This window comes from Callorhinchus milii, unplaced genomic scaffold, assembly GCF_018977255.1.
Source record: "Callorhinchus milii isolate IMCB2004 unplaced genomic scaffold, IMCB_Cmil_1.0 Scaffold2, whole genome shotgun sequence".
NCBI lineage: Eukaryota > Metazoa > Chordata > Chondrichthyes > Chimaeriformes > Callorhinchidae > Callorhinchus > Callorhinchus milii.
The window spans coordinates 15,481,415-15,508,129 of NW_024704743.1; the positions used below are offsets into that span (position 1 = coordinate 15,481,415).

General features: G+C 39.4%; 1 protein-coding gene across 6 annotated transcripts in view; it reads left to right on the forward strand.

Moving 5' to 3' along the window:
• LOC103181539 (transcriptional activator GLI3) overlaps nucleotides 1–26,715 on the forward strand; it is a 219,517-nt gene that overhangs the window by 22,584 nt on the left and 170,218 nt on the right. For 5 of the 6 annotated variants that reach the window (XM_042331867.1, XM_007898098.2, XM_007898100.2 and 2 more), the window contains exon 2: nucleotides 6,957–7,121. In XM_042331867.1, coding sequence (XP_042187801.1) covers nucleotides 6,998–7,121 — 124 coding nt within the window. In that variant the 5' untranslated portion in view covers nucleotides 6,957–6,997. Of the gene's footprint in view, nucleotides 1–2,654; nucleotides 2,710–6,956; nucleotides 7,122–26,715 lie in introns of those variants that run through there. The other variant, XM_007898099.2, reaches the window with a different exon arrangement.

Genomic DNA, 26,715 nt, shown 5'->3' on the forward strand with positions numbered 1-26,715 from the left:
GGTACGTTGTCCATAGCAATAAGAGCATTGCAAGACTAGTGACAGTAGGTGAAATTTTCTGGTCAGTAAAGTTACCAGGCCATTAGGAAGATGTCATTCTGATTGCTATTTGATGCACAAGTTCAGAGTTTTTTTTATGCAGGCATTTATTTTTGTTGTCTACCATGTTGTGTTTGTATCTTCCACTCTGTTAATTGGAAGTAAGGCACTTTTAAGCTTAATGGTTATAAAAATGGCCAATGGCCATTTCCTTCTAGTAATGAGTCAAGTCACACATTTTAACAACAGGAATGAGCTGTTAACTGATGCCATGATGCTTTGGAGTGTAGATCCAGATGTAGGGTGGAAAAGGGATGAATTTTTTCAAAATAAATGTGCGTGGGTTTTTCAGGGTGTTGCCAATATTCAGGATGTTGTATGGGAATGAGAAGGAGGTGTTTAGAGTTTGTAAAATGCATGGAAGTATGATGGTGATCTCAGTTACTGAATGACCATGATTAATAGGATGCGAGCACCTGGAAACGGTGGACATTTCTATGTGACTGGTCTAGTGCTTAGCTAATGTAGTGGAAAAGTGAAGAGGCTCCATCTCAAGGATAAATATGCATTTTGGGAAATATAATATATAATGTAAGTAATTATGCCATCCAAGAGTGTGTCATCCTGCTACGTAAGTAGTGGAAAATATGTTTAAGTGAGTTACAGGGTGAATTATAAGTAATCAAAGGTCATATTTTACATGAAAAAAATAATAACAGAGTAGCAGAGTGGATCTTGTGACACATTTTCTGAGCTGATTTTGCACACGTTTTCTAATTGCATTGAAGTATCACAAAGCAACATTTATAATAACTATTTCTAAATGCACATGTATTAGCATAGACATTTAATGATTGAACACATAAAATGAGAAAATCGTCTCACGTTTCCATCATGTCCTTATGATGTTTGTAATTGGGGAAGCTTTTAAAAAGACGAGAGAAAAGTGCCTTATAACCAGTTGTTCACATTGCCAGGAGTCTATCCAGTCAGGTTGTTCCACATCATTGTATTCTGTGAATTGTACATGCAAAAAACACTTTACAGTATAACCTCTCCGTGAAATAAGGTGCTGTATCAAATAAATGCAAGAACTATTATTATGTACTGTATAATAAAATTGGGGTAGAGATCATAGTCCTGGATCATAGTTGTGGAGTCCTGTAGCTCAGTGGTTAGAGCACTCGCTTTGCAAGCGAGAGACCTGAGTTCAATTCCAGGCAGGGCGAAACCTTGGGCAAGTTTCCTTACTCCACACGCCTAATAATAATCCCTCCAAAACCCAAAACAATAATTAAATTGGTCATTTTCAATCTACGACTGTTTGTGGGACATTGCTGTGCGCAATTGGCTGCCGCGTTCGCCCACAAATATACAGTCAATTCACTTTACAGTATGTTCTGTAAAGCGCTTTGGGACGTCCTCCTGACGTGAAAAGCGCTATATCAAATGCAAGGATTATTATAGTCTGGGTGTTCGACTGGCTTTCAGTAGGTGCATGCCATGTGCTATAGGTAGTCCCATCTTACAAATGCATCAAATTGCATAATCATTGCTAAGATATTGTTGAACACTGTGCAGCTTGCCTGATGCCCTTGCCTGATAGAGTGGGAATTTCTGCTCTTGGAGCTTTTTTTGGTTGGAGCTGTTTTTGTACAGCCATGGGAACAAGATCGTTCCAACAGGTCAAAATATGGTTGCAGCTTCTGACCAGTTCTGAAATCAATATAGCTGTCAGGGCACCTTATATGGGATATGCCTGACTAAAAAGCCTTTTTAAATAATGAATATCTTTTGAAACATGAAAGTTTACACCATTTTCTTTGGGATTGTGATGCATGTAATGTTTTTAAAAATGGCAGCCTATTCCACTCCCAAATAACACTTTGCTGTGCATTCAAAACACTATTGAAGGAGTATTTAGAGAGGGGGGAAGCATAAATGAGTAAATGCACATTTGCTTTCCTCTCTAATTCCCAGTTCATGGCAGATATGAAGCAATTAATGCAGGCTTTTCCTTCCTATAGTTACAACTACTCCCTTAGACGTTGACTGTTTGATGCAATAAATCACAGTGCGATATCTCCATAGAAGGAACTATAGAAAAATATGTTCATAATATCACAAGAGAGATTTGGATGATGATGGCTCTTCAGCCTATTTGATCTCATTCTTCCAGAATACCAATCTCACTGACTCCACGTTGCAGTATCATCCTGTTTCTTATGAGTCTAGTGCTCTGGATTTTACCACCCTTCCTGAAAACTTGTTCCTGTTATAATTGCCCTCTGATTCAAGAAATACTTCCTAAAATGCTTTTAACTCCCTGACCCTATGCCCCTGTCTCCTGTGGCCCTGATATATCTCTTCTGGGTTTACTTTCTCTGTCTTGTTAAGAGGCATTTTATATGCCTAAAAATCTACAGTCACTGAACTTTACAGCAAATTTTGTGAACCATTTTATAATGTTTCAATGATGTGATGAGGTATTATATAAAATGCAAGTATTATTATATATACCTCGTATTTTTGGGTTAAAGAGTTGCGTTATTCCGTCCTCCTAGATCATCCCTCTATCACAACGCATCAAATTCATTCTCTCTCCATTGACTCCAGGACTCAAGCTGCCTGTTGGTGTTGATGATCAGACCTGTACACACAGTATTCCAGGTGAAGCCAGATTTAAATATTGTGCAGCTTGTGCATAATTATGGAGATCTAAACTTCTCTGATATGGTGATTTGGCAATTTAGCAAAATATTTTGTTTGCTTTGTTTTTTGTTGCCTTACACTGCTTGGAGATTGCAAGATCATGGTGAGCGATATGTCGTCTAATCCCTCGAAGTCTGTTTCAGATTTCCCTCTTTTCAAGTTATATCCCATCCATGACGTTCAGAACCTCCTATTCCCAAATAACTTACCTTGAATTTATCAGTCTCAATCTTTATTTGCTAGTAATCAGCCTAAGAGCATATCCTGTTGAGCTTGCTTTTTAAGATCTTTGTTCCCTGATTTTTTTTCAGTCATTTTCCCTTCCAGCTCCCAAAAATAAGCTCGGGGTATCTGCAAATTTAACAATCTTTTTCCGAGTGCAAATTCTGGTCACTAGAAACAGGAAGGTCCCAGCACAGACCCCTGAGGCACCCTATTCAATTTTCTTTCTCTTCCCTCCACCACCACTATTTTGACCTTGCTTCCTTTATGACTACTCTCTGTTTCTTTCCCTTTAGCCAGTTGACAGACATCTGAAACGCATTGCGTAATGTCTGGTTTTAAATTCCTGCACAAAGTGAACTTAAATATTTAACCATTTATTGCTATCTGTACTAACCATTGGAATATTTAAAGCAGCATAATATTTTTTATGCTCAACGTAAACCATAACACAGAACTGCACCATGTCTTTGTTCATTGGAGTCCTTGGTATTTCTATGGTGCTTTTGTGTAGTGATTTTTATTATTTTTGTTATTCGCTTGGGCTCTGTTTGCAGATGTGTTTACATTGACGTTCTTTTCCTTGTCAATGTTCAGGGAGCATGAACCCGACACTGGAAAAACAAAGAGCCTTGAGCATCTTAGATTAGACTCGTACTTGAAGGAGGGAATCTGTGTCATTCAGGAGTTTGTCTGACAATAACATGGTAATGTGTTATATGAAGAAGTGGAGTTGAAATTCCTTCTTGACTCTTTAGCAAGAGTACAAAGCAAGATTTACATTGGTGTTTACATAGCTTTGTAATTAAGTCTACCAAACACCTTGCAGTATTGCAGCGAATCACAGTTCATTATTACTAAAAAGGTAGATCTATACTAGTGGACATAGATACATGGGTTAGCTGGACATTAATCTCTATGACCTGTCAAATCTTTTTGGAGAATGATCTCAGCAAATCTACAGTCATCAAAGAAAACTTTTGTCTCCTGATCTATGTTCAACTGCAACATGACACCCCCACCCCTCAAAAAAAGGTTTTCTATTCGCTAACTTGTTTATTGAGAGAAGGAGAAGGCACACCGAAGCCTTCCTTCTGTATGCAGTGTGTAACCCAGCTATCTTAAGTTTCCTTACGCCACACGCCTAATAATAATCCCTCAAGAAAAAAACAATAATAAATCGGTCACTTCAATCCATGGCTGTTTTTGAGACACTGCTGTGTGCAATTTGGCTGCCGCATTTCGCCCACAAATATACAGTCAATTCACTTTACAGTATATTCTGTGAAGCGCTTTGAGACATCTAGAAGACGTGAAAAGCGCTATATCAAATACAAGGATTATTATTATGTAGAAGAGCAAACTGTGGAATACTCTTAAACAAGCGACTCGGATGTACTTACATCAGTACTTTATGGTCTTGTTTTTTTTCTTCTGGTTCTGAAATGCGTAGATCATTTCTGTTTATTTCACCATTTCTGTTACATTAATTTCTGAAGTATTTCAATAAGACTTACTTATGACTGTATCTTCAGGTCAGTTTACTTTTTTCCCCCTCTCCACACCAGCCTTTTTAAACGGAGGTTGCAAATCTTTCTCGTTCTTAATGGTTGCATTTGTAAAGATTGCAGCCGGTTCCCAGAGCAGAAAGAATAAAAGTTTGTTGAGGGCAGTGGCAGTGCCACAAAAGAAGCCTTAATGTAGAGATTAGGTAAATGGCAAAATTCAAGGGGCTAATTTAAATCCTCTGAGTTGAGTTGAAAGTGCTGCCTGCCACCATTAGGTTGTCAGTGCTACTTGACTTTAAACAAACGCATAATAGCTAATCTGGTATTAAAAGATGAAGTCAGCTTCATTTTAACAGAATATAAAACTATTGCATAATAACGACACTCGTATTCAGTTTTTACTTATGCAAACCTGCTCCAGTAAATGTTTAAAAAAAGTTCTCATCATGAAGACTGTGTATGGGGACGTTTATATTCTTGCATTTTTTTTAAAATGCTTGTATTCTAAATCTTGTTTTTCAGTAAACGGGTTTCTGAGTTTGTTGGCCCCTAAAGAATAATACTAAATGCAGTTTATTCAGTTTACAACATCTTTAATTTATCACAGGCCAATTTTTACAATCTATTACAATACTCTCTCTATATAATCTTTGGCAGTCGTGTCTTGTAGACTCATGGTAGATCAGTATTAAGAATGGCTTGGTTTGCTTCTTCACAGAATAAACACCAAGGAAATGGTATTGCAAATGCCACGGTGACAAGACTTAGCTTAGTTGCACACTTTAATGATAAATTGTAGTTCCTGTTTTCTTTATAGGTTTCCTAGATTTGAATTTGGTTGTAACCCAGATAACATTTGTTGAGTTTTTAAATCCCTGGGATATTTTGTAAGGCGGTTCAATAGGATTGATAAACAGTCTTTTATGCTTGAGAACTAGTCTAATTTCCTGCTCATTTCTCCTCTCCTGTTTCTCTTTTATAGTTCATAGTGTTTTGAGTTTTATTGTATCCCCAAAGGCTTCTTCAATAGAGCGGATCAAAGCTGTACAGATGAACGCCACAAATACTCAGGCTTATTTCTTAAAAATTAAACATGTTATGTTTGCTTGCACAGTGATCAGAGTGCTCTTTATGCTGATAACAATCAGTATGAACTTTCCTGCTGCTGATGTAATGATGATGAATGCTGTGACACTGGTGTTGCAGACAGCTCTTCCCAAAGGAGTCAAAGCAGTTGCTAATGAAATGAATAAAAGTAAGGCTGCATAGAGAAAAATGGGGGACAGCGATAGAAACAAAGTGAGAATCAGGTAATGGTGGAAAGCGAAAAAAAATTACAATAGTTAAAAGCAAAAATGTGAAAAATGAGATGGGAAGAAATCCAGAAGAGATAAAGAGGTTACAGTGGAATTGAAAGAAAGGGCAAACAAAGTTTATCAACTAGGTTTGCTAAACGGAAGGGAAGGCAGACAGAAACGGCACTTCTCAGTTACAGTATCGGACAAAGGAACAAGGCAAGGTTCATGTTACAATATTTAATAATTACTTTGATTCAATCTTCTATTTGAACTACCAGCAACAACATAAAATCACAGGCTGTTTGATAGCATTTTATATTGAACAAGACTGCCAGTTTCCTTCATTTCCAATGTAGTATTGCACCTTGCTTCTCTTTCAGAGATGTGCAGTAACTATTTGAGAACTCCTCTGTAACTGCATTTATTCATTTAGCTGCAGGAGTCACCAACTTTTGGTGATTATTTTGTCTGAGTTTTGGTGACATTTGGCAATAACATCTGCGGGTGTTGTAAGTGTGTCTTGTGTCCTGTGTGGGTTGGGGGTTTTAGATTCCTTACGTTAGCCGGAAATCCATATCCATGACTTAAAGAGAAAGGCACACCTGTGTGCTGATTGCCGGGATAAATTGAGCACTGGCCTAAAGTAGCAGGACGGAGTAGAGACTCTGAATTGTTTTCTTCAGGAATGAACTGCTTTTGTTGCTTTCTACCTGTGTAAACCAATTATTGAATAGTGACATACTGTGAGTTTAAGTTACAATTGGCGGCAAAATAGTGGAAGGCAGACATTTAATTTTAGAATTTAGTAGTGAAGGCATAAAATTATTTAAAAATCAGGGCAGTCATAGTTGTGCTTTCTTCACACCTTCAGCATTTAGCTGGTGTTTGGGAACGGGGTTAAATTGTTAATGATTATTCGAAAATTAGGTTTGGAAATTGGTTCAACTCATTCTTTAACATGTATCCTGTTTTAATTTTTTAACCCATTATGTACTTCGTACAAGTGATACATGGTGAAGATGCAGGGTGTTATTTCAAAGAACAGTGGTTTCATAAATGACCATCAGTCAAGAGCCACAATGTACAGCAGTGCTTGTGACTTTTACATGCGTACACACGCACACACATACACACACAAACATATTATTTAATTGCATCTGTTTCTACCCTTTTTTAGGTGCGCTGGTGTTAGAAGCGCTGAAGTAATGAAAAATTGCCATGGAAGCCCATTCACACAGCACTACTAAATCTGAAAAGAAAAAAGTAGAAAATTCCATTGTGAAGGGAACTTCTCGCACAGATGTCAGTGAAAAAGCTGTAGCCTCCAGTACAACGTCCAATGGTAAGTACTGTAGTATGCAGGGATTTGCTAACAGTAAGACCAGCAATTATTTTTGTTCGCTGCATTCCTTGTGAATGGATCAGCTGCACCTGGATCTTTGTTTGTTTTGGGAAAATGTTGGTGGTGGGCGGAGGGGAATTCAGAGTTGAAGTAATCCTTGTTCTAAGATCAGCGCAAAACAATTTTCTTTTACTCTGCTGGTGGGTTCTGCTCCAGTTAAACACAGTCTTTGTAATTTGATGAGATTTACTGTGGATTTTTTTTTCTTTAGTGGGCTGCGTAATGCTGTGCAAAAAGTCGTGGGCAATTGCACATGAATGCAAATTACATTCATTCTCCTCTTAACACAGAGTAGAGTATTATGCATTTGTTAAACAGCCTTAAAAGGTTGGTGGGTGCTTGCTTAGGCTTTGTATTCATTTTCTTTGGGCAAAGGAGGGATGGCCACAGAGAGCACAGATCATAGCAAGTGCCCATCGTTCTCTTGTAATGGCGGGACCTCTGCCTCAATGGGTACTGGAGTCTTTGCTTTTAAAATGTTGCATTCAGACTGGGCCATGAAACAGCAATATGTCCAATGGGGAGCTCCTCTCCTCTATGTGCACATAACTAGAGTCACTGTGCATCCTGATCTGAGGAGGGAGGGAAAGGTGTTAATTCAGACAACGCCATCAATTCTCCATGCTGGAATTTGGGTAAAATGCCACGTTGAGGCATTTTATGGGATTTACTATTATTGACTCCAAATCAATAACAGGCAATCTTGCAGGTAACCGGCAGAGTCCCATGACCATCTGGTTGGAATCCGTAGTCTTTATAGTGTGGGAATCCCTTGAATAGGCATCGATGCACTGTTGGTTACCAGCATTGATCTCCGGTCTCTATTTGTGAATCCGATGCTTTGACTTCCAGTCAGCTCATAATTCCACTTTGTCTTAGCCTGTGAGACCATTTGCCTTTAAATTTAAAATTGCTGCAGTGTCTGTGTGGGTGGGGGGCGACTAGTCCTAATTTAAAAGCAAGTTTTTTACAGTTTTTAAAGAGAAATCAGTTAACAAATTAAAGTTAGAATTCAATGATTTTCCATGACTGTACATCAATGTGATGTTTTAAGAAAAAAATTTGTGGTTTAAGACGAGGTGGAATTTGGGCCATATTTGTCCAGACCAATTTTGTGCTTTTGTTTCTCATAAATATTGTGCTTGTGTATAGGGGAAAAAAACTGTCTTATATTTGGTTTTTAGTGCTTTTATGTGACTAGCATTATAAACTAGGGACTTTAGACTACAGAAAATGATGTACAAGAGTGTTTAGAAATTTGGAAGCAATTGATTTTTTTGGGGAAAGAGAGCGATTCATTTAAAAAAAAGGATAAATCTGAACTGCGTAAACTACCAAGAGCAGAAATGGTTAATGACAGCCACATGTGTGTGTCTATACATGAAGGGAAAGGTTGGCTTTCTTATCAACAGTATGCCCTTAATTTACGCAATTCTCCTAAGTTTGGATGGTAGACTTTGCTAATATCTATGCATTTATGTAGATAGATATATTTTAGAATCATACATTAGAGAAATTAAAGTTGTTGCTTCCTGTCTTGACTTCCCATCTCTTTTCCCCTCTTCCCTCCCCACCCCCCACGCACACACACTAACATTGCTTGAGAGGTGAATTTTTGTGGTGGTCAGTTCCTCTTTAATTAGTTAGTTTCATTCAGTGGAGTCTGACATGAGGGTGGGGGGAGGAAGAGCAAGGACAGGAAAGCAATCAAATGAAGCTCATGTAAAGAACGGGTTGCAGGGTAGCCTATACTTTCCGACTAGTATTAGCAGTGTCGCTGAAATGCGAGTATTAAGCATTTTACCCCTTTCTGGCCTCATGGTCAGAGTGAAGCAATACATGAGTCGTGTTGTGCAGGTCAGAGTTGAGGAGAGACAAGTTAGCAATATGTAGAGAACTCTGTCTGCTTTTTAAAATCTTAAACTAATAGGGGGAGGGAGTGAGTGTGTGTGTATGTGCCCTGCTCATCCATTACGCTGCAGGGGAGTGGGGAATGTCCTGAAACCCTATCCACAGCAGCTGATAAGAATCTTTGTGTGTTAGGAGCCAGAATTTTTTTCACAATGGGACTAAAATCTGGTCTGTCCTCATGGAAAGGAAGCATTCCAGAAGCTGGTAAATGTCGTTTTTGTTTTAAACATAAAACCTTCTGAGCTTGAAATGCTTAGGGAGGCTGCTGGAGTTTACGTGTCATTCTAATGTGCGTTTCTCAACTTCATAGCAGGAGTTGTTCAATTTTAAAATCTCAAAACGACGTTTTTTTTGTGTAAAAACTTTCTAGGAATCTCATATACCTTTGAGACCCTCGTATTTTTGTGTCTGCACACTTACTTTTATGAATCTGCCAAATTGCTTTTCAGAGTTCAAATACTCATCACTCGACTTAACAATGCAAAATGCTGGCTGATCTTCAAGCATATTGTGGAGTGTGTAAAGTAAAAAAGGTAGAGATTTTCTGCTAAAGCTATTTTCTGGGCTGGCCAGCTCATGCTGCTTTTTTAGTTAAAAGGAAGTTGAATTCCATCCCAATTATTAAATCTTAGGAGACCATTCCTGTATCATTCTCTAAATGGTAGCTTCATCCCAAGTTCTTTCATCTCTTTTCCTGTTCTCCTGGCTTGACAGTTGAAAAGGTCTGACTGTGCCACACAATGGTTTGATTGGTTTCTCTGGGGGAGGCTTTTCCCTGCCTCATCATTCGCCAGGCAGGTGGACCAGAAAGTCTTCTGATTCTTTTGTTGCCTCTCAAAGTCTGGGGTCTTTGAGAGAATAAATCCACCGTCATGGGATAATTTGCTAAAAGAGACTGGAGGAGGTGAGAGAAAAGCCTCTCTACTTGGGGGAGAATTAATGAAATACTGGTGCTATAGCCCTCGCAATTGAAAAAAATCTGGGAATGCAATGTGCAGCGATTGCTTTCGTAACACTAACGGATCTTTGTTTTTACTTCAGTCCTTTTTTCAAGCTTTTAAATAATTTGACTAGTTTTAAAAAAAAGTCCTTTGTTTTATTTTGTTTAATTTTTAGAGGAAAGAGAGAAGGTGGTGCAGTGGGTGGGGGTGGGGGGGGGATGCTTCATATATTCAAAGGAACGTTCATGCAGAAAAGATCGACACTCACATATATTCCTTAAGCCTTTAGATTACCCAGTAACAGCAAATAGTAGGAATTCCATGTGACAGGGGTAAGCTTAAGTTAACACAGGATAAAAAGTAAATTACAGATAGGATGTCCTCAGCCATCTTTGTGGCTACAGATAAGGTTTCATTTCAGAACGGACAGACGACTTTTCCACTTACAGACCCATTCTGCTGCACCTGTGATAACAACTTCTGGATTCTAATTGAAATTGGTTTGAAAATGGATTTTTAGTTTTCTCTGTCTGTGAAAATATTGAATGGAGTTGAGCTGCCAGTAAGTATCCCAGACTCTGAAAATGTGGCAGGAAACTAGAATCATCTTTCAAGCCTGTATCAATGATACGACAGTTTTGTGATCTGTCATATTAATGAAATCATTGATCACTTGATGGAGTGGGTAATAAACTGCTTTCTGAGAATATTGTTCAGAAGCCTGATCAAAGTCTGTAGAGATGAAAAAGTATAAAGCACAAAATTGTCGAGCCACCTACATTAATAGTTGGATGGCAGCTTTTGTTGTATGGGTTTCCAAACAACACATATCTATTGATTTTTGAATTTGGCTTCAAAAAATACCATTGAGAGCACATTAATCAAATCGTGTCAGTTAACCTGAGTATTTTAACTTCTGAACAGTTGGACTAGTGTCGCTTCATAATTCTCTCTGTGTACCATGTTTCTTTCAATGCAAAGTGGAGGGGGGAGGGGGAATAATCCTGCATTTTCTAATTTGTTTTGCTGTCTCTGACCTTCTCAGTGCCGACTCCACTCTCTTTACTCTCTGGTTCATTCAGGTCACTAACACAGCCATCCATATCTGCATTGTTGTTGCTATTAGGACCTAATTTGCAATATTTGCAAACTGGATTCATTATGTTGATTGCGACTTCTGGATTTAAATATCCCGAGGTTTTCTGGATTTCGGGTTTCGCAATTTTTGCCAATCTCGCACCAGCTTCCAATATTGCCAATGAAGGCAACAGTTCGGTTTTGTGAATATTGCTAACGATCGTGAACTTTGGCTCAAATTGTTCTCAAATTGTTAAAAATCTATTTTGAACTTTAACTTTTATTGTAACTCAGTAAGATGTGACCACAAATCATTGGGTCTTGGATTGCTTGTCTGTCTGGAGGTGAGTTTCTTTGCTTTGATTTTCCATATTACACAAATTGTTTGAACCAATTACACACGCTTTTGTGGTGGCTCCATGGTTAAGTGCAGTAAAAGGACATTGCGGTTGACACAAAACTATTGTATGTTCAATCTCTGGTCTGTGCTCAGCTGGGCGGTAGTCAGCCATTGCAATTGGTCTTAGTGAACTCTGCTCATAATCGAAAGATGATAGGTCTTCACTCCTCATAACAATTGGTGACTGTTGGGAACGAAATTGTGTGTGTGAAAGTCAGGTGAGGATACTTTGTGATGCCTTCTGTGGTCAAATAACCTACAAAAAACCATTGTCTGGGGACACGCATGAAGAATAGCCTCTTGAGCCAGGTGCTGCTGGCGCGTGTAGAACATGGGCTCTGCATCAGTCACTGCCTTCAGGAAAGGAACAAACAGTTAGGGGAAAAAATAGGGAATTGACTGAAAGGAAACCCCTATTATATATAGCGAAACTTGCACAGTTTAGTCACTAGGACAGTAGACTTGTGTTGCAGCTTACAATTTACTTGCAGTTTGGCACAATAGTGTATATGTACATGTGTGTATGTGTGCGAACACAGTATATATGCATGATGTATCTCATTTTACTTTCCTGGGAACGAGAAAATCTTTTTTCACCTGTTGAAAAGCCCATGAAAATTCAATGACCTTTACCAATTGTCTGTTCACGTGCACAGTTTGTAAAATCTAGCTATTATGGCATTTCCTTTCATTTTAAATTTTTTTTATTTTATTTATTATTTCATGTTTATTACTTGCCACCCCTTATAGACTTCCATATGGTACCTGCTTTGCCAGTTATCAGGCTGGCTCAGTTGGTAGCACTCTGGCCTCTGAGAGGGTTTAAACCCCAAATACAATTGGTCAATCACTCCATGGAACATTGCTGTGTGAAAATTGGCTGCAACCTCCCACAAAATATACAATCAATTCACTTTACAGGATATTCTGTGAAGCGCTTTGAGACACTTGAAGACGTGATAAGGTATTATCGAAGGTATCGTCCTTCGGGTGAGACATTAAACCAAATTTGCCTGTTCACGTGAACGCTAAGATCCCATTGCACTAATTGAAGAGGATTTCTCCCAGTTCGCTGGTCAACCATCCTCCAAATAAAATTGTTTTATGTGTCTGTTTGTAGGACATTGGTATGTGCAAAATTGGCTGTCACCTTTGCCTGCAAGTGCACAGTTACTATACTTCACAGTAAATTCGGTGAAGCACTTTGTAATAATCCTTGCATTTGATCCAGTGCCTTGTGCACTGAATCAAATGCAAGGATTATTACAGCTCATCCTCTTCCAAATGTTCACTCTCTTTCCCCCCCCCCCCCCCCAACCTCACCATTTCTGAAATTCAAGCTCCATTTAGTGGCCCTGCTAGGAAATGGAGAAAGTCACCTTGGGAGGGTCAATTGGACTTGGTGCATTGTGTCCTTAACATTGGCATTTCTTTTGAAGAAGACAAAATGTGCACTCTGTATTCAGTTAGTCTGTTAATTGGCGCTTGGATAAGTAGAGTATTTGCTTCAACTCACTCATTCGTTTTATTACACATCATAAAGTGTCGTTTGTTTTGGAACATTTAATGCATGTGTGTTGTTTGCCTTCAAGAAGCTTCAACTTCACTCCATTACATTTAATAGTTTGGCTGAATTGTAAGGGTGTATTCGAACCCTGATTTGTGGTTCATCTTTGCTACGACTTTGCATATGCAGGCCAAAGAGCCCATTGAAAACTATAGACACTTTTTGAAGTTCACAAACTCCTGACAGTGAACTACAGTGGAGCCCTATTAAGGTTCGATCCATAAAATCACAAGCTAAGCTATAGTGAGGCTTTGTAGATAGTTTCATGGTGCGTGTATGTAGATGGCTCGCTCCCTGTGTTCTCATGCAACAAAAAGGCCAACTTCTGGGTCATAAGTTGACTGATAACATCACTTCCGGTGTGCAGCAATAGCGCAAAGCAGGAAGTAATACTGGTGTTCACCCAATGACCTGCCAATTGGCTATTTTAGCACAAGAGTCTGCTGGTGCGTGGGAAGTGAGCAGGCCTGCTGCATATTTGCAGTGCCTGAGGTCCACATCGCAAAAGCGCTATAAACAGGTGCTCTATCAGGGGGCTGCACTGTTGTGGGTTTTCTTGTTTGTGAACAATAATCGGCTTATTGCAGAGGATATTTGGCATTGTTTCCCCCCTCCCCCACTCCCTCCTCGTGACTTTGGGTGCAGGAACGAAAACGAAAATCGCAATTTTAAGCCAATGAACTCCATTCAGTGTGCTGGTTTTTCTGTACCCACATCTCACCAGTTCTGGCCAGGTTCCACTGGCTCTCCATCCAAGATCCTCACACTCGAGTTCAAATCTCTGGCACCTCCCTACCTCTCCGATCTCCTCACTCCCTAATCTACCTAGCACCTCTACTCAACTGGCACCGGCCTCCTGCTCGTCCCTCGCACCCTCCGCCCCACTATCGAAGGTTGCGCTTTCAGCCACTATGCCCCAAAACTCTGGAAAACTCTCCCTCAATCCCTCCACCTTACCCCCACTCTCCCCTTTTTCAAGTCCTGCCTGAAAATCTTCCTCTTTGACCGTGCTTACGGCCGCCTCCCCCTCCACATCCCCCACCCTACTCCCCCCTGGGTTGAAGTCAGGCTCCGCCACTGTTAAATGCTCTGAGTTACTACCCTGTGTGGAAGCGCTAAATATGTGAAGTTGTTGTTTTTGTTGTATATTAGACTGTAGGTGACAGTTTAGCAACCCAAGAGGTGCATGGGTCTATAACAACAACAGATTTAATGCCTCGGGAGGATGTGTCTTCCCCCCACCCGCCTCCGACCCAAACATTTTATTTGTAAAGGCTTATCGTGAAAGTCACCCTCCAGTTTTGATGGAGTACTTTCTAACTTTCCCACTATGGCTTTGGAACATTGCAGTAAGGCAACATATTGCGTCTCCAGCTGATGATAGAAATGGCCATGCAGGGGCATGGATCACCATATGCCCACCCACCCCCTTTTTCAGAGAGATCATGAGTCACCTTTTGCCTGATCTCTGCAGTCCGTCGGGAGAGTTGGATTAAATCAGAATTCGGGCAGTATATTTTTGGTGCTGTTGGCAGGTTGGTTCACTGTAACACCTTATTCCCCACTCCCAATTACAGCCAGCACAATCTGCAGACCTTGGCCAGCTTGGCCATTAAATTTGGAAGAGTTCCATTTCCAAAGCCTGAGGAAAGCTGTTTTAGTGGGTGTTATATGTTGTGTAAAATTCAAGGAGTGATGCTTTTTGAAATGTAAATGTAAAACAAAACGTTTGCCTTCGAGGGTATCATTTTAAAATGTAAGCATTTTTGTAAAGAAACATTAAAAATTCTACAGCATATAGGGTGTTTGTGGTATTCTTCTCCACCCAGCTCAGCAGTGGTGTCTCTAGGCTGGGAGTTTGGAGCTGTTGTACGAATGTGGCCAGGCAGCAGCAGGGTGATGCATGGTAACTCATAGCTGTGGCTTCCTGCTCGCAGACGACGTTGGAAACTGGAGCTTGGCAGAGAAACTGGACCAAATTCTTCTTCTTCAAAAAGCAGAGAATAAAGTTCCAGATTTTGTGGAAATTTTTTTTAACAACAATAATAATAATAGCTGTTAAAAATGTCTAATGATACTCGTGTTCCAGCCATTGATACCTCTAATATTTCTGGAAACATCACCCAGCCCCCGCCCCCCATACACACACTTTTTAAATACAAGATGGAACTTAATATATATATACCATGTGTAAAATCATATTTATTCTGTTTGAGCTTCTGAACGGATTTTTGTAGCCGCAAGGTGTGATAATGTGAGTCGGTGTGAACAGCGTGCAGTACGGGAAGGGTTAATTTAATTTGAGATTTGTATCTGAATGCAGGTCAGCATGAATTTTGTTGCTATTACTGTGTGGTGTGTTTTGTATTCCTTTAGGATATATTTTTTCCTTCTTCCCGGGGAATGATTTGATGATTGCTCCGATTTCAGTGTGCGTTGTCTCTGAGGTATTTTCTTCATTCTTTCAGGGAGCCCAGGTCACTCCAACTGTGATTGTGAGCTTGAAAGAAGATCTGTGATCAAAGGCTTTAATGATATCATTGGTCTTTGGTGATTGATTAGAAACAGAAGTTCTGAAGCATTTTACACGCTTGACTTTTTTTCCTTATTACCCTCGGTCTCGTGAGGTTTGTTTTTGCCATTAGGAGAGTTTATATTTTCTTTTGCATATTGCACAGTCCATTAGCAGCTGGTGAGTATGGTGCGAAGAATTCCTTACATTTAGGAATGTTATTCAGTGAGAAAAAGACACCAGGTACCTTGAGTTGCAGTTAGTGCTCCTGCAGTTGTGTGTTTGATCTGGCATGTGCTTACATAGAAAATCAGTATGAAATAAGTCACTTGCCCAGGTAGTTTTGTAGTTGGGGGAAGATTGCAATGTTTGTAGGATGTTCTTCCAGACAAAGGAATTCACAGTGAAGAATGAATGTTTTTCAATGCAAGTGGTTCGATGAGGAGAATCTAATCACCAAAGACCAGTTTTCTCTTCCTAGGGCGAGAGTGCACGAGTTGTGAGGCAGCCCATGCTTATTCCCAAAGCAGTAACATTTGAGGCACTGAAAACTATCTTAAAGACACTAACCTAAAACTTTTCAAACCAGTGATTCACGTGAGAGCTTTATGTATTTTTTGAAAGCGGGCAAAACATGGCAACTCCCCTGCAGGGATTGGCCGATTCATTTCCACTGATATGCACTTCACACCAGGAGGTGACAAGTCTTAAGACTGCAGAAAAGGCAATTGCGGGGAAAGAAAGGAAGCGTCCTTTTATCACAACTGTCCCATACACACACCGTAAACATTGCATTAGGCACACCAAGTGTTTTAGTTAGATTGCACTTTAAATGAGAAGTCACAGAAGTTGCAAATTCCCTCTTCTTTTGAAGAAGACAAAACCCAGATAGAGCTATAAATCACCATTTAAGTTCCTTCCTATGTTTTACCATTTGCTGTTAGAAAGATCGCCTCAAGTTTGTTTATGGTTAATTCCCTCCAGAACCAACTTCAATTTGTGGAGGAGCCACTGGGATGGATTGATAACCGTGTTTATAGACTTAAAGGAATATCTAAAGATAACAAAACAATGCAAATATACCATTTTGATAAGTCACGGAAGCATTTACTGATAATGTCTAATCTTAAGGATGTGTCTAAATGACACCTTTCATACACTGCGTTTTCTTTTGCAGCTTTTTCTTGCACTTTTGCAAAAAAAACCTTTACTTAGGCCAAATCTTGCTGCATACGGTCGACATACAGTATACAATACAATGTCGATCTACTGCATACAATAGCAGTTCATACATATCTCTCTCTCTCTTTATATATATATATATATATAAAACATTCATTATTTACAAATTGACAGGCAGAAATATTGGGGAAAGATCTGTTATTGGGATTTTATGCGTCTTGTTTGCTGAACATGACATTGCATTTGTCGAGTACTGTATCAACCGTCATAATCTTGGGTTCTAATACTGGAGGATCTAAATGTAACCTCCGGGCCATTTTAAATGACACAAATTTGGTTTGTCTTAATGTTTTCTTTGTGAAATTAAAAAGTGAAACTGCTGACCATCTGCAGCAGGTGAATCAGCATCTAAAGAAGAAAGATGAGTTACTGTGTATCCCTTTATCAGAACTTCAATGACTGGCTCCTCTGATCTTCTGTAAATAACTGAGCCAGCCAGACCTTGTTTCAATTGCTTGTCGGAGCTGAAGAATCCAATGGATGGTACATTTAGCTTCCATGGTTAGGGAGGGCAAAATCCATTAGAGTTCCTCGCTGTCTAGTGCTGACGTAGCCTTGCCGTAGAATTTGGTAATGACTGGATCAGAATTGGTTCCGATACACTGCATTCCTGCAATTGAATAACTTGCCAGTTTAATAATAATAATAATAATCCTCACATGTGATATAATGCCTTTTACGTCAGGAGGACATCTCAAAGTGCCTTACAGGATTGACTGGAAAGTGGAGTGACTGCATTTTGTTAGTGAAGGCGGCAGCAAGTGCTCACCATCGAGACTTGTGTAGGATGAATGGTACTCAGCAGGCACTGGAGAGCAATGAAGCAATTCCTTCAGGAACTCTGCTGTTTGCAGTTACTTGGATTACCAAATGGTCATTCAAGGCAAGGATCGAGGATAAGCAGCTGCTACTCCATTTTGAATCGCGGTAGTTCAGCAGATTTGATGGAGGCGACTGAATAACTAAAATATTATCTTTTGTTTGGATGAGACATTAATCCGAGGTCCCATCTGCCAGCTCAGGTGGATGTTAAAGATCCCGTGACACTATCTGAAAAGAGAAGAGAGTTTCTCGTATTCTGGCCAATAATCCCCCACATAAAAATTGGTCATTCATTTCATAGCTGTTCGTGGGACATATATGTGCGCAATTGGGCTGCTGTGTTCGTCTACAACCTAATATATCATTTGTTGTTGTTGTTTTTCTGATGTGATAAGGTGCTATACCAAATGCAAGTATTATTGTTAACTATCTACATAAACACTTTGTGACGGGCGGTATGGTTTTAAGAGGACGTGATCTGACTGATTTGGATGCATCATCCTTTGCTGTTTAAAAAATGGGAAGTGGTGAGATTCTAGGTTAATCTGAAGGAACGATTAACAAAAGACCATTTTGTCACCTCTTCCAGCGAATGATTAACATTTCATTGCCTTAGATAAAGATTAGTCATCCCCAACCAAGCTAATTGTGTTCTGTGAATAATGGTGCCACAATGCACATTGTTTTGTTCCTGCTGGGCTATTTAACAGTTTGCTGTAAATCGAGATCAATACTAATTTACTGCTTGCTGATAGGATAATCGAGGGTTTCAAAGCTCAATGGTATGCTTTCACAACTGGTCTGTGAAGTTTAGATTTTGCTTTCTGTACTGCATGCGTGCCCTGTGACAGAATTGTAAAGCATTTTTGGGCGTAATAATCCTTTTTTTAAAAAAATTTAAAAATAAGAAATTGGTCACTCAATTTGTGGGACATTGCTGTGCTCAAATGGCTGCCGCCACTTTCGCCCTCAAAATATGCAGTCAATTCACTTTACAGAATACTCTTGTGAAGCACTTTGAGATGTCTTTAAGACATGATAAGACGCTGTATCAAATGCAAGGATTATTATTACCCCTTACCCTCCCTGCCTTGCACCCCTTCTGATCCTAGCCCCCAGCATGGGTCCAAATCCCTTATTGTCCAGTGCCTTGGGACGTCCTCCCGACGTGAAAGGCACTATACAAATGTAATTTGTTGTTGTATTACCAACCTTTCTGTACAGAGTGAGTAGTGGTCCTCACTGTATGATCAACCTTTTTACAGGAGGCAGATGCTGGCCATTGTCTTCAGCCCGCAGTGGCATGAGTTGCTTAACTTACCTGACAACAACAAAATTACATTTATAGAGTGCCTTTCACGTCGGGAGGACGTTCCAAGGCGTTGGCTGGAGATACATTTTAATAATGCTATTAATCCGTCCATTTGGTGTAGCACCTTTCAGGCCAGGAGGACACCCCAAAGTGTTTCATAGAATATATTGTAAAGTGGAGTGACTGTGTGCTTTTGTGGGTGCAATTTGCATACAGCAATGTCCCATAAACAGCCATGAAGTGAATGGGCATTGATAGCCAGGGTACGGGGAGAAGCTCCCTTCTCCATTCAAATAGTGCCGTGAGATCTTGAACCACCCGAAGACGAAGACGATCCGAAAAGTACGATCCAACCTTGAAATTTGCAAGTAAGCATAGGAACTCAATCTGGGTAGGATATCTTTAAGCCCAGTGATGGGTTTCTGCAGGTAACAGACACGGGGTCTCTTCCGATGGATAGCACCTCTAGTAATGTAGCACCCCCCCAGCACTGCATTGGAGTGTCAGCATAGAATTTGTGAGTTCCAAGTCCCGATGTGGAGTTTGAACCCACACCTTGTGACTCAGAAGCGAGAGTGCTACCTATCTGAGCCAGGCTGACACACACGTGAGAATGGCAGCGAATTAAATTCTCTAAATATTTCTCAGTCCACACAAGGGACTGAGAAATATTTTAGATTACTTTTAATGGTGGAGAAGAAGCATCACAATGAGCAGCAGATTGTCACTTAGCATGAAATTAAGTCTTCATACTTGTGGATAAAAGTATTTTGGTCAGCCGGGTGTCTGAGAGCTACAGAAACCCATCACCATGCTTAGGACAATCCAACCTTGAGAGTTACACATCAACATAGGAACTCAATCTGGGTTGGATATTTTTAAGCCTGGTGCTGGGTTTCTGCAAGTTTCAGACACTTGGTTGATCAAAACAATTGTCGGTGGCATTGGCACTTCGAACTACTTTAACACAAACAAAGGCATGCCCGAGTTCACCAGTTAGCAGGAGATTCCTTTGACTTTAATATTTTGTATCTGTTTTACCCAGAATGGCTCTGATTGAACTTGCAATGTTACAACCTTATTCTGTTTATACCAATGATACCTATGAGGTGAAGGGACCCGATCTGGCTTGATGGCCAGAAACACACAGAGATTCCTCTCAGGTGAAGTGAGGCCTTTACATTGAGCTGTCATAGAGGTGAATGTGCTACATGGGTCGTAGCAATGGATTATTGGTATTTTATTTAGTTTAAATAAATCATTAATTTTCAATGTGTGTGTGGGGGAGGGCAGAGAGGGAGGGAGAGATTGGAGTGCAGTATCAATCTTGCCATTCATTCGTCTAACACTTATACTGTAACCAAAGCATATTGGATAGTCTGTGCACAACAGTGGCTATTGTATTCAAAGGCTTTGTTCCCCTTTTGGGTTCACAATTGGATGTCTGTAACTACTTTCTGAGAGGTTAATGGGACAGTGTAGTGACCAAAATCCAGCTGTCTGACTGTCTCATTTCCAAATGGCTCTGAGAAGACAGATTTGAGTCTGCTCACTGTAAGATTAACATGTTAAAGTATGTAGTATCTTCTATTGTCATGTTGTCAGAGAAATGTAAATCTAACCTTCTCCTGATGCCAAGTGACTACCATAGTCAGTCTGCCATGCATATTATTGCTGGACAAATCTGACCCTGAAAACTTACCCCGCTCCCAATTTACTGGGATAAAGGAGATTCCTAACCTCGGAAACTCTCTCCCTCTACACTCTGTGTTGGCCCTTTCCCTTTCTGACTTTAAGCCTGCTATGAAACCTTCCTCTTTGAAAGCACCTATAACCACCTCCCATTGCTTGGCGTCCGACCCTGTGTTTGTAAGGTGCGAGGGTACTATTTAAAGAAGGAAAACCTTCACTCGGGCCATTTTTTCAATTTTTATTTCAATAGAAAATTATAGCTTCTTTTGGTCCACTTTTTTTGAGCCCAAACCAGATCTCCTTTTAATGAGGATACCTCACTAATGAGAGCAAAATGAGCTAGTCTGTTCACTGTCCTTAATAGCAAGTTTCCACTGTACAAGTCTGCTGTCACGGAACGACAGGCAACCCATCTGCTTGAGTGCATCCAAGACAGTTGAGACAATTTTTCATTTTTAGGTGGGGTTCTTGATTCTTGCTTGATTGATAAAGCTACAAATAGTGACGTGGTTGATGCACGCTTCATACGAATGGTAGAAATTATTTAGATTAAAAGAAAAAAAACCTCTAAAATAAATAGCTGAAATCAGCCTTTCTAAAAAAAACACAAAGACCAAAAGGGGAAAAGAGTTTGGGGAAGGCCACTTGCATTGACTCATGCTGGTGCTTGAATGACGAGACAATTTGGCAGATGTATTTGTATATTTCAGTTGGCTCATTAATCTGCTAGCACATAACTTGTACAGGAAAGATGGAATTTATTTTTAAGCTTGCCTTCTGTTGAACTGAATCACCACAGCTAATATAATTGAAATCTGCACACCATCACAATGCAGGCACATATTAACCCCTTGACTGTCATGTAGTCTATGGAAACTCCTGTCATTGTGAATTGTTGATCCTGTACATTTTCAGCTCACAGTGATGCTGAAAGAAATAGCAAAGTTACTCAAACATCAGGAGAAACTTTATTTTTGTATTATTAATCATAAATAAATGAAAAAAACACACAAAAAGGCACCAGGAACACTTGCATTTTGTATATCGCCTTATTACATTATCAACGTCTCGAAGTGCTTCATTGGAATTATTGTAAAGGATAGTGACTGTATTTGTAGGTGAACGTGGCAGCCAGTTTACACACAGCAAGATCCCACCAACTGGGAGAAACTCCCTTCTATTTTTGAATAGTGCCACAGGATCTTTAACATCTTCTTGAAAAGGCAGGTGGGACCTCAATTTAATGCCTCCAATAGACGACACCTCCAAATTGCAGCGCTCTCCCAGCACTGCATTTGAGCATCAGCCTGGACGGTGAGCTCAAAACCCTGATGCGGAACTTGAACTCACAACCTTGTGACTCAGAGGTGACTCTGAGCCAGATTGACTCTTATTTTTACAAGTTACAAAGCAGTGTTACAAATAAACCATTTTAAAGATATTCTCTAAACTCGTGTTTTTTCCTATTTTCTTTTCTGCTTTCTTCCCTTGGTCCTAGTTTTATATTTTAACCTAGTGCTGATTTCCAACTAGTTTACCTCTACATAACCAATTCTAAAATCTTCCTGTTTTTTAAGACCTTTTTGTTCCAGCAACCAATGTCCATTATGGAATATTGGAGAAGCCTTTTGTTTGTTTTCCCTAAAAAGAAGTATCATTTTTTATTAGATTAAATGCTTAGCATTAATAAAAAGGCAAATCTAACAATCTTTGTCACAGTTTTCCATTGCAGTCAGAAGTAAGAGCTGCCAAACTGTGAACATGCCTGGCAGGCTCCATGGAGAGATTGCGACCTGATGCGTAAACACATCAGCAATGTTCCAAGGGTCACTGCTAAACAGTAACTTCAAACCACAATTTATTAAGACATTTAAGAAAATATGTTTTTTCTAAAAAAATGTTAGCTACAGTTGATGCTAGTTTTTGCAATCCAGATTGCTTTTTTTGTTAAGTATAATTTTATGTCTATCTTTATAAATAAAGTAAATCAAACTATGGCTGTAAATAAAGCTTTTTTGGCTTCTGGAGCATGTAACTAAGTGGAAAGATTAAACTGCTGTGAAGCTGATGTTTGCTGGCGGATCAGTACTGTGGTGACATTGATTTTTTTTACCCCTAGTCTGCATTACAGTATACGTAGGGCTTTTGATTTTCGTCTTTCACTGATAAAACACCGATAAAACTGATTAAGCGCTCCGAGACGCTACACTGCGTGAAGAGCGTTATATAAATTCAAGATGTTGCTGCAAAACATCCTTGATACAAAAAAAGAAATCGTTGTTTATTCAATAAGCACCAGAAATAATTACTTAAGGTTACTGAAGAGTGAGATTTTCTCTCTCTCTCACTCTTGGCAGAACCCCTGTCCTGTATGCCAACTGATCGTGCATTACTCTCGCTCTCCCTCTCCTCCGTGGACACAGGCCCGTATGATGAAGCTTTTGTATGTGAGAGGAGGGAGGCACTGCACATGTGTGAAGGCACCTCTCTCCCCTCCACAGGGGCTCTGGAGAAAACATTTCATTAAATAAACAAAAAGCAAAATCCTTGAAACCCATCTACATATGGACATCTACCTAAACTTGAAAATAAACCCCCCAAATTAAATTAATAAACACAGAAAAACAGAAGCCTGAAGTATATGTAGAACTTTTATCCTGCCCTTACTGCAAAGCTGCTCCTGTAGTTTTTATGTTTCATCTCAAATGCAGCAACTTAAATTTTCCACCTCATTTAATACATATTTGTTTTATTATAAGTGTAACAGAATATTTCCAGTGTTGCAAACGTACTAACACTAACACTTGAGTAGAAAATTATTTTACTTCTTTCAGGTAACAGACCTAGATTACCTTGGCTATAAAGTCCAACGTTATTTGATTTAATTTATTTAATCAGAAGCTGATCTTGTCGCACGATCACAAGGCTTCCTATTGCAGATCTTAAAAGACAAGTGGATTATGTCTTGGATTGTCTCAATAGGTATATTCATGAAAACCTTGATATGATGCTTTGATTTTGTGGGTTAGTGAATGCACAAAGCTGCCAGTATCAACATTACCCCAGGTTTTTTGGTCTTGGGGTTTTCAAAGTTCTGCATTACTTCATGTTTTCAGGAATTGCTAATCAATATTGGATGTGTTTTACATATTAAAAAATAACTTCCATTGTTCATGCAGCAATTTAAATAAAGGTAGATGTAGACAAAATACTCTGGAAAAAAAGTACTGTATACCACAGGCAAGGTCCTGGAAAAAGTTTTTCCCTGAATGAAATGGTCATTTCAGGAGAGATTAAAACGAATAGTGTGCATTGATCTAAAATGATTGATGGACATTGCATCGGCTGCTTTTTGAGTATTCAACAAGCAATAAATTCCAGGGAAACAGAAAGCAGTTCAGATGTACACCTCAAAGTGAATCAATTTCTGTGGATGCAAGTGTCACAAATGAGTCAACCCAGCAAACAGTGCTGTGGACAATATGCAGTTCTCCTCAGTCACAAAAAGATGCGTAAGGCTGCTCACTTTTCAAAATATATGTTAACTGGGGGTGTAATCACTATGAGTTCTCAAAGCTTTATGTGGCTGGGGTTCAAAATATAAAATCCATCTTCAAAGCCTGTCTTTATCCTTTTGATATCCAGCCGTTACTTCCTCATGCCCCACTACCTCCAGAGTCCTTCTGTGTTTCACGCATTAATGTCGGAATTTATCACCCCCAAATAGCTGTCGTATGTACAATTAGAAATTGTTTCTCTGGTTTCTGCATTTTAAATCATTTGGTCATTTATTGACCACTTTCTCACTTACCAAATTATTCTGGAAAATTGTTCACTTACCCTTCTTATTGAAAACCACTGCATTATTTCTGTTTGTTGACCCTGAAATAGTCTCTCATCTCCAAGCATTTATATTTCAAGGACATCTCAATTTCAAAGGTTCCATCCAAAAAAACTCCCAGTTATTCCGGCAGACCGGAAAGCATGCAAAAGGTTTACTGAGTTTCTGTGACAAAAAAGTTCTTAAAAAAACATGAAGGCTGCTTTCTCAGCATTGCAATTGTAAGGACATGGTGTGAAAACAGCCCAGGTGTTTTATGTGCAAATTAGAGCTGCTAGGTCTCATTTGAAAGTAATTCTGTATTTTAATTTATTGTTGGTTAATGTTCAGCTGGTTTTGATTGTGTAAGATTTACTGTAAAATGTAATTTTGACAGTAAGCCTGCAATTGTAATGGAATAGAGTGCAGTGACATCTATTGACCAACTCAAAATGAATTTCAGAAAACCTTAGAAGTAGCTTCTGTGTCGAATATTTACCAAGTAATTGAATATTTAACTTGTTGATAGCAGTGCAAACATTTCACTGGAATCTCTGTATTGCTATCGTATTGTCCGATTCAATAATCTTAAAATATGAAGCTAGTTCAATCTTCATTTAGAGCAGATCCGCAGATGCCTTTGCAGTGTCCAAGAGTCAACAGGATAAAATTTGTCAAAACGTGGTCCTCTGCTGAAATGATTGTAACAGCTGGCGTTTTAAATTATGCCTCTTTGACCAATGTTGGGTGTTGAAAGTCTAGTCGAGCCTATCGGCGTGACTATACAACATAAATTGTGTTTCCCTTTTTAAATTAGTGACAAATGGAAATTTTTCCCACAATCTTTTTTTTACTCAAATAGAAAAATCTGCAAAATAAATGTGTTCTGTACCAACTGAGCCAGGCTGACACCAAGCCAGCACTCTTGCCTTTGAGTCAAAGGTTTTGGGTTCAAGTTCCACTTTGGGGTTTTGATTGCAGTTTTGGCTGACACTCCATTGAGTGTTCAATGACACTCCAATTTTTGGATGAAATATAAACTGAGGTACGGTTTGCCTGTTCAGGTGGACATTAATGATCCCATGGCACTACTCTAAAAGAGAAGCGGGTTTCTTCTGGAATCCTGGCCAACAGGCCCAGATAAAATTAGTCATTCACTCCATCGGTGTTGGTGGGACATTTCTGTAGCACATTAGCTGGATCATTTGCCTAAAAAAAAGTCACTACACTTCACACCATATCCTGTGAAGCGCTTTGAGGTGTCCCTTGATGTGAAAGGCACTATATCAAATGCAAAGGTTAATTATTATTACTACGGGTTATTTTAACCATAGAGAGGTAATTTCACGGTTATCAGTGATACTCTAGTTAACCTTCACCTTTCATGTGGAACCAAAGCTGAAACTCCAGAATTATTCACTTTTAAGTGACGTTAATTCCATGCTACTGAAACTATCTACAGGAAGTGGTTTCAGAACTGAATCGTAAGAGTGCAGAGATTTGCTTTCTTTAAACTCAACCCTGGTGAAAATGATTCAGAGTAGACAATATAACATGGTTTCCCACTCAAACACATTATTGAGTTGGAAGTGATAACAACACCAACATCAGCAACAAATTGCATTGGTATAGTGCCTTTCACGTTGTGGAGTACTGTAGCTCAGTGGTTAGAGCACTCGCTTTGCAAGTGAGAGACATGAGTTCAATTCCAGGCAGGTCAGGGCGAAACCTTGGGCAAGTTTCCTTACTCCACACAGAGCCTAATAATAATCCCTCCAAAACCAAAAACAATAATAAATTGGTCATTTTCAATCTACGACTGTTTGTGGGACATTGCTGTGCGCAATTGGCTGCCGCGTTCGCCCACAAATATACAGTCAATTTACTTTACAGTATATTCTGTGAAGCGCTTTGGGACGTCTAGAAGACGTGAAAAGCGGTATATCAAAAATGCAAGGATTATTATTATTATTAAGGCGCTGAACAGTCGAGAATTTGCACCTGAGCTGGGATATTGCATTGCTTCCATGGTACAACTAGGGTTTTAGGTGCTGGCAGTTATAGGGTAAATCTCTTTGCACTGTTTTAATGCATGATGTATTTTTTTACACCATGCATTTCACTATTTCACAAACTGGTAAGTTTCTTTCGCTTGCTGAAAAAANCTAAATGTAGCTGAAGCTGCTATATTTGCATCAGCCCCTGTTGTGCTTCTCTTTGGCTAACTATCCTTTGCTT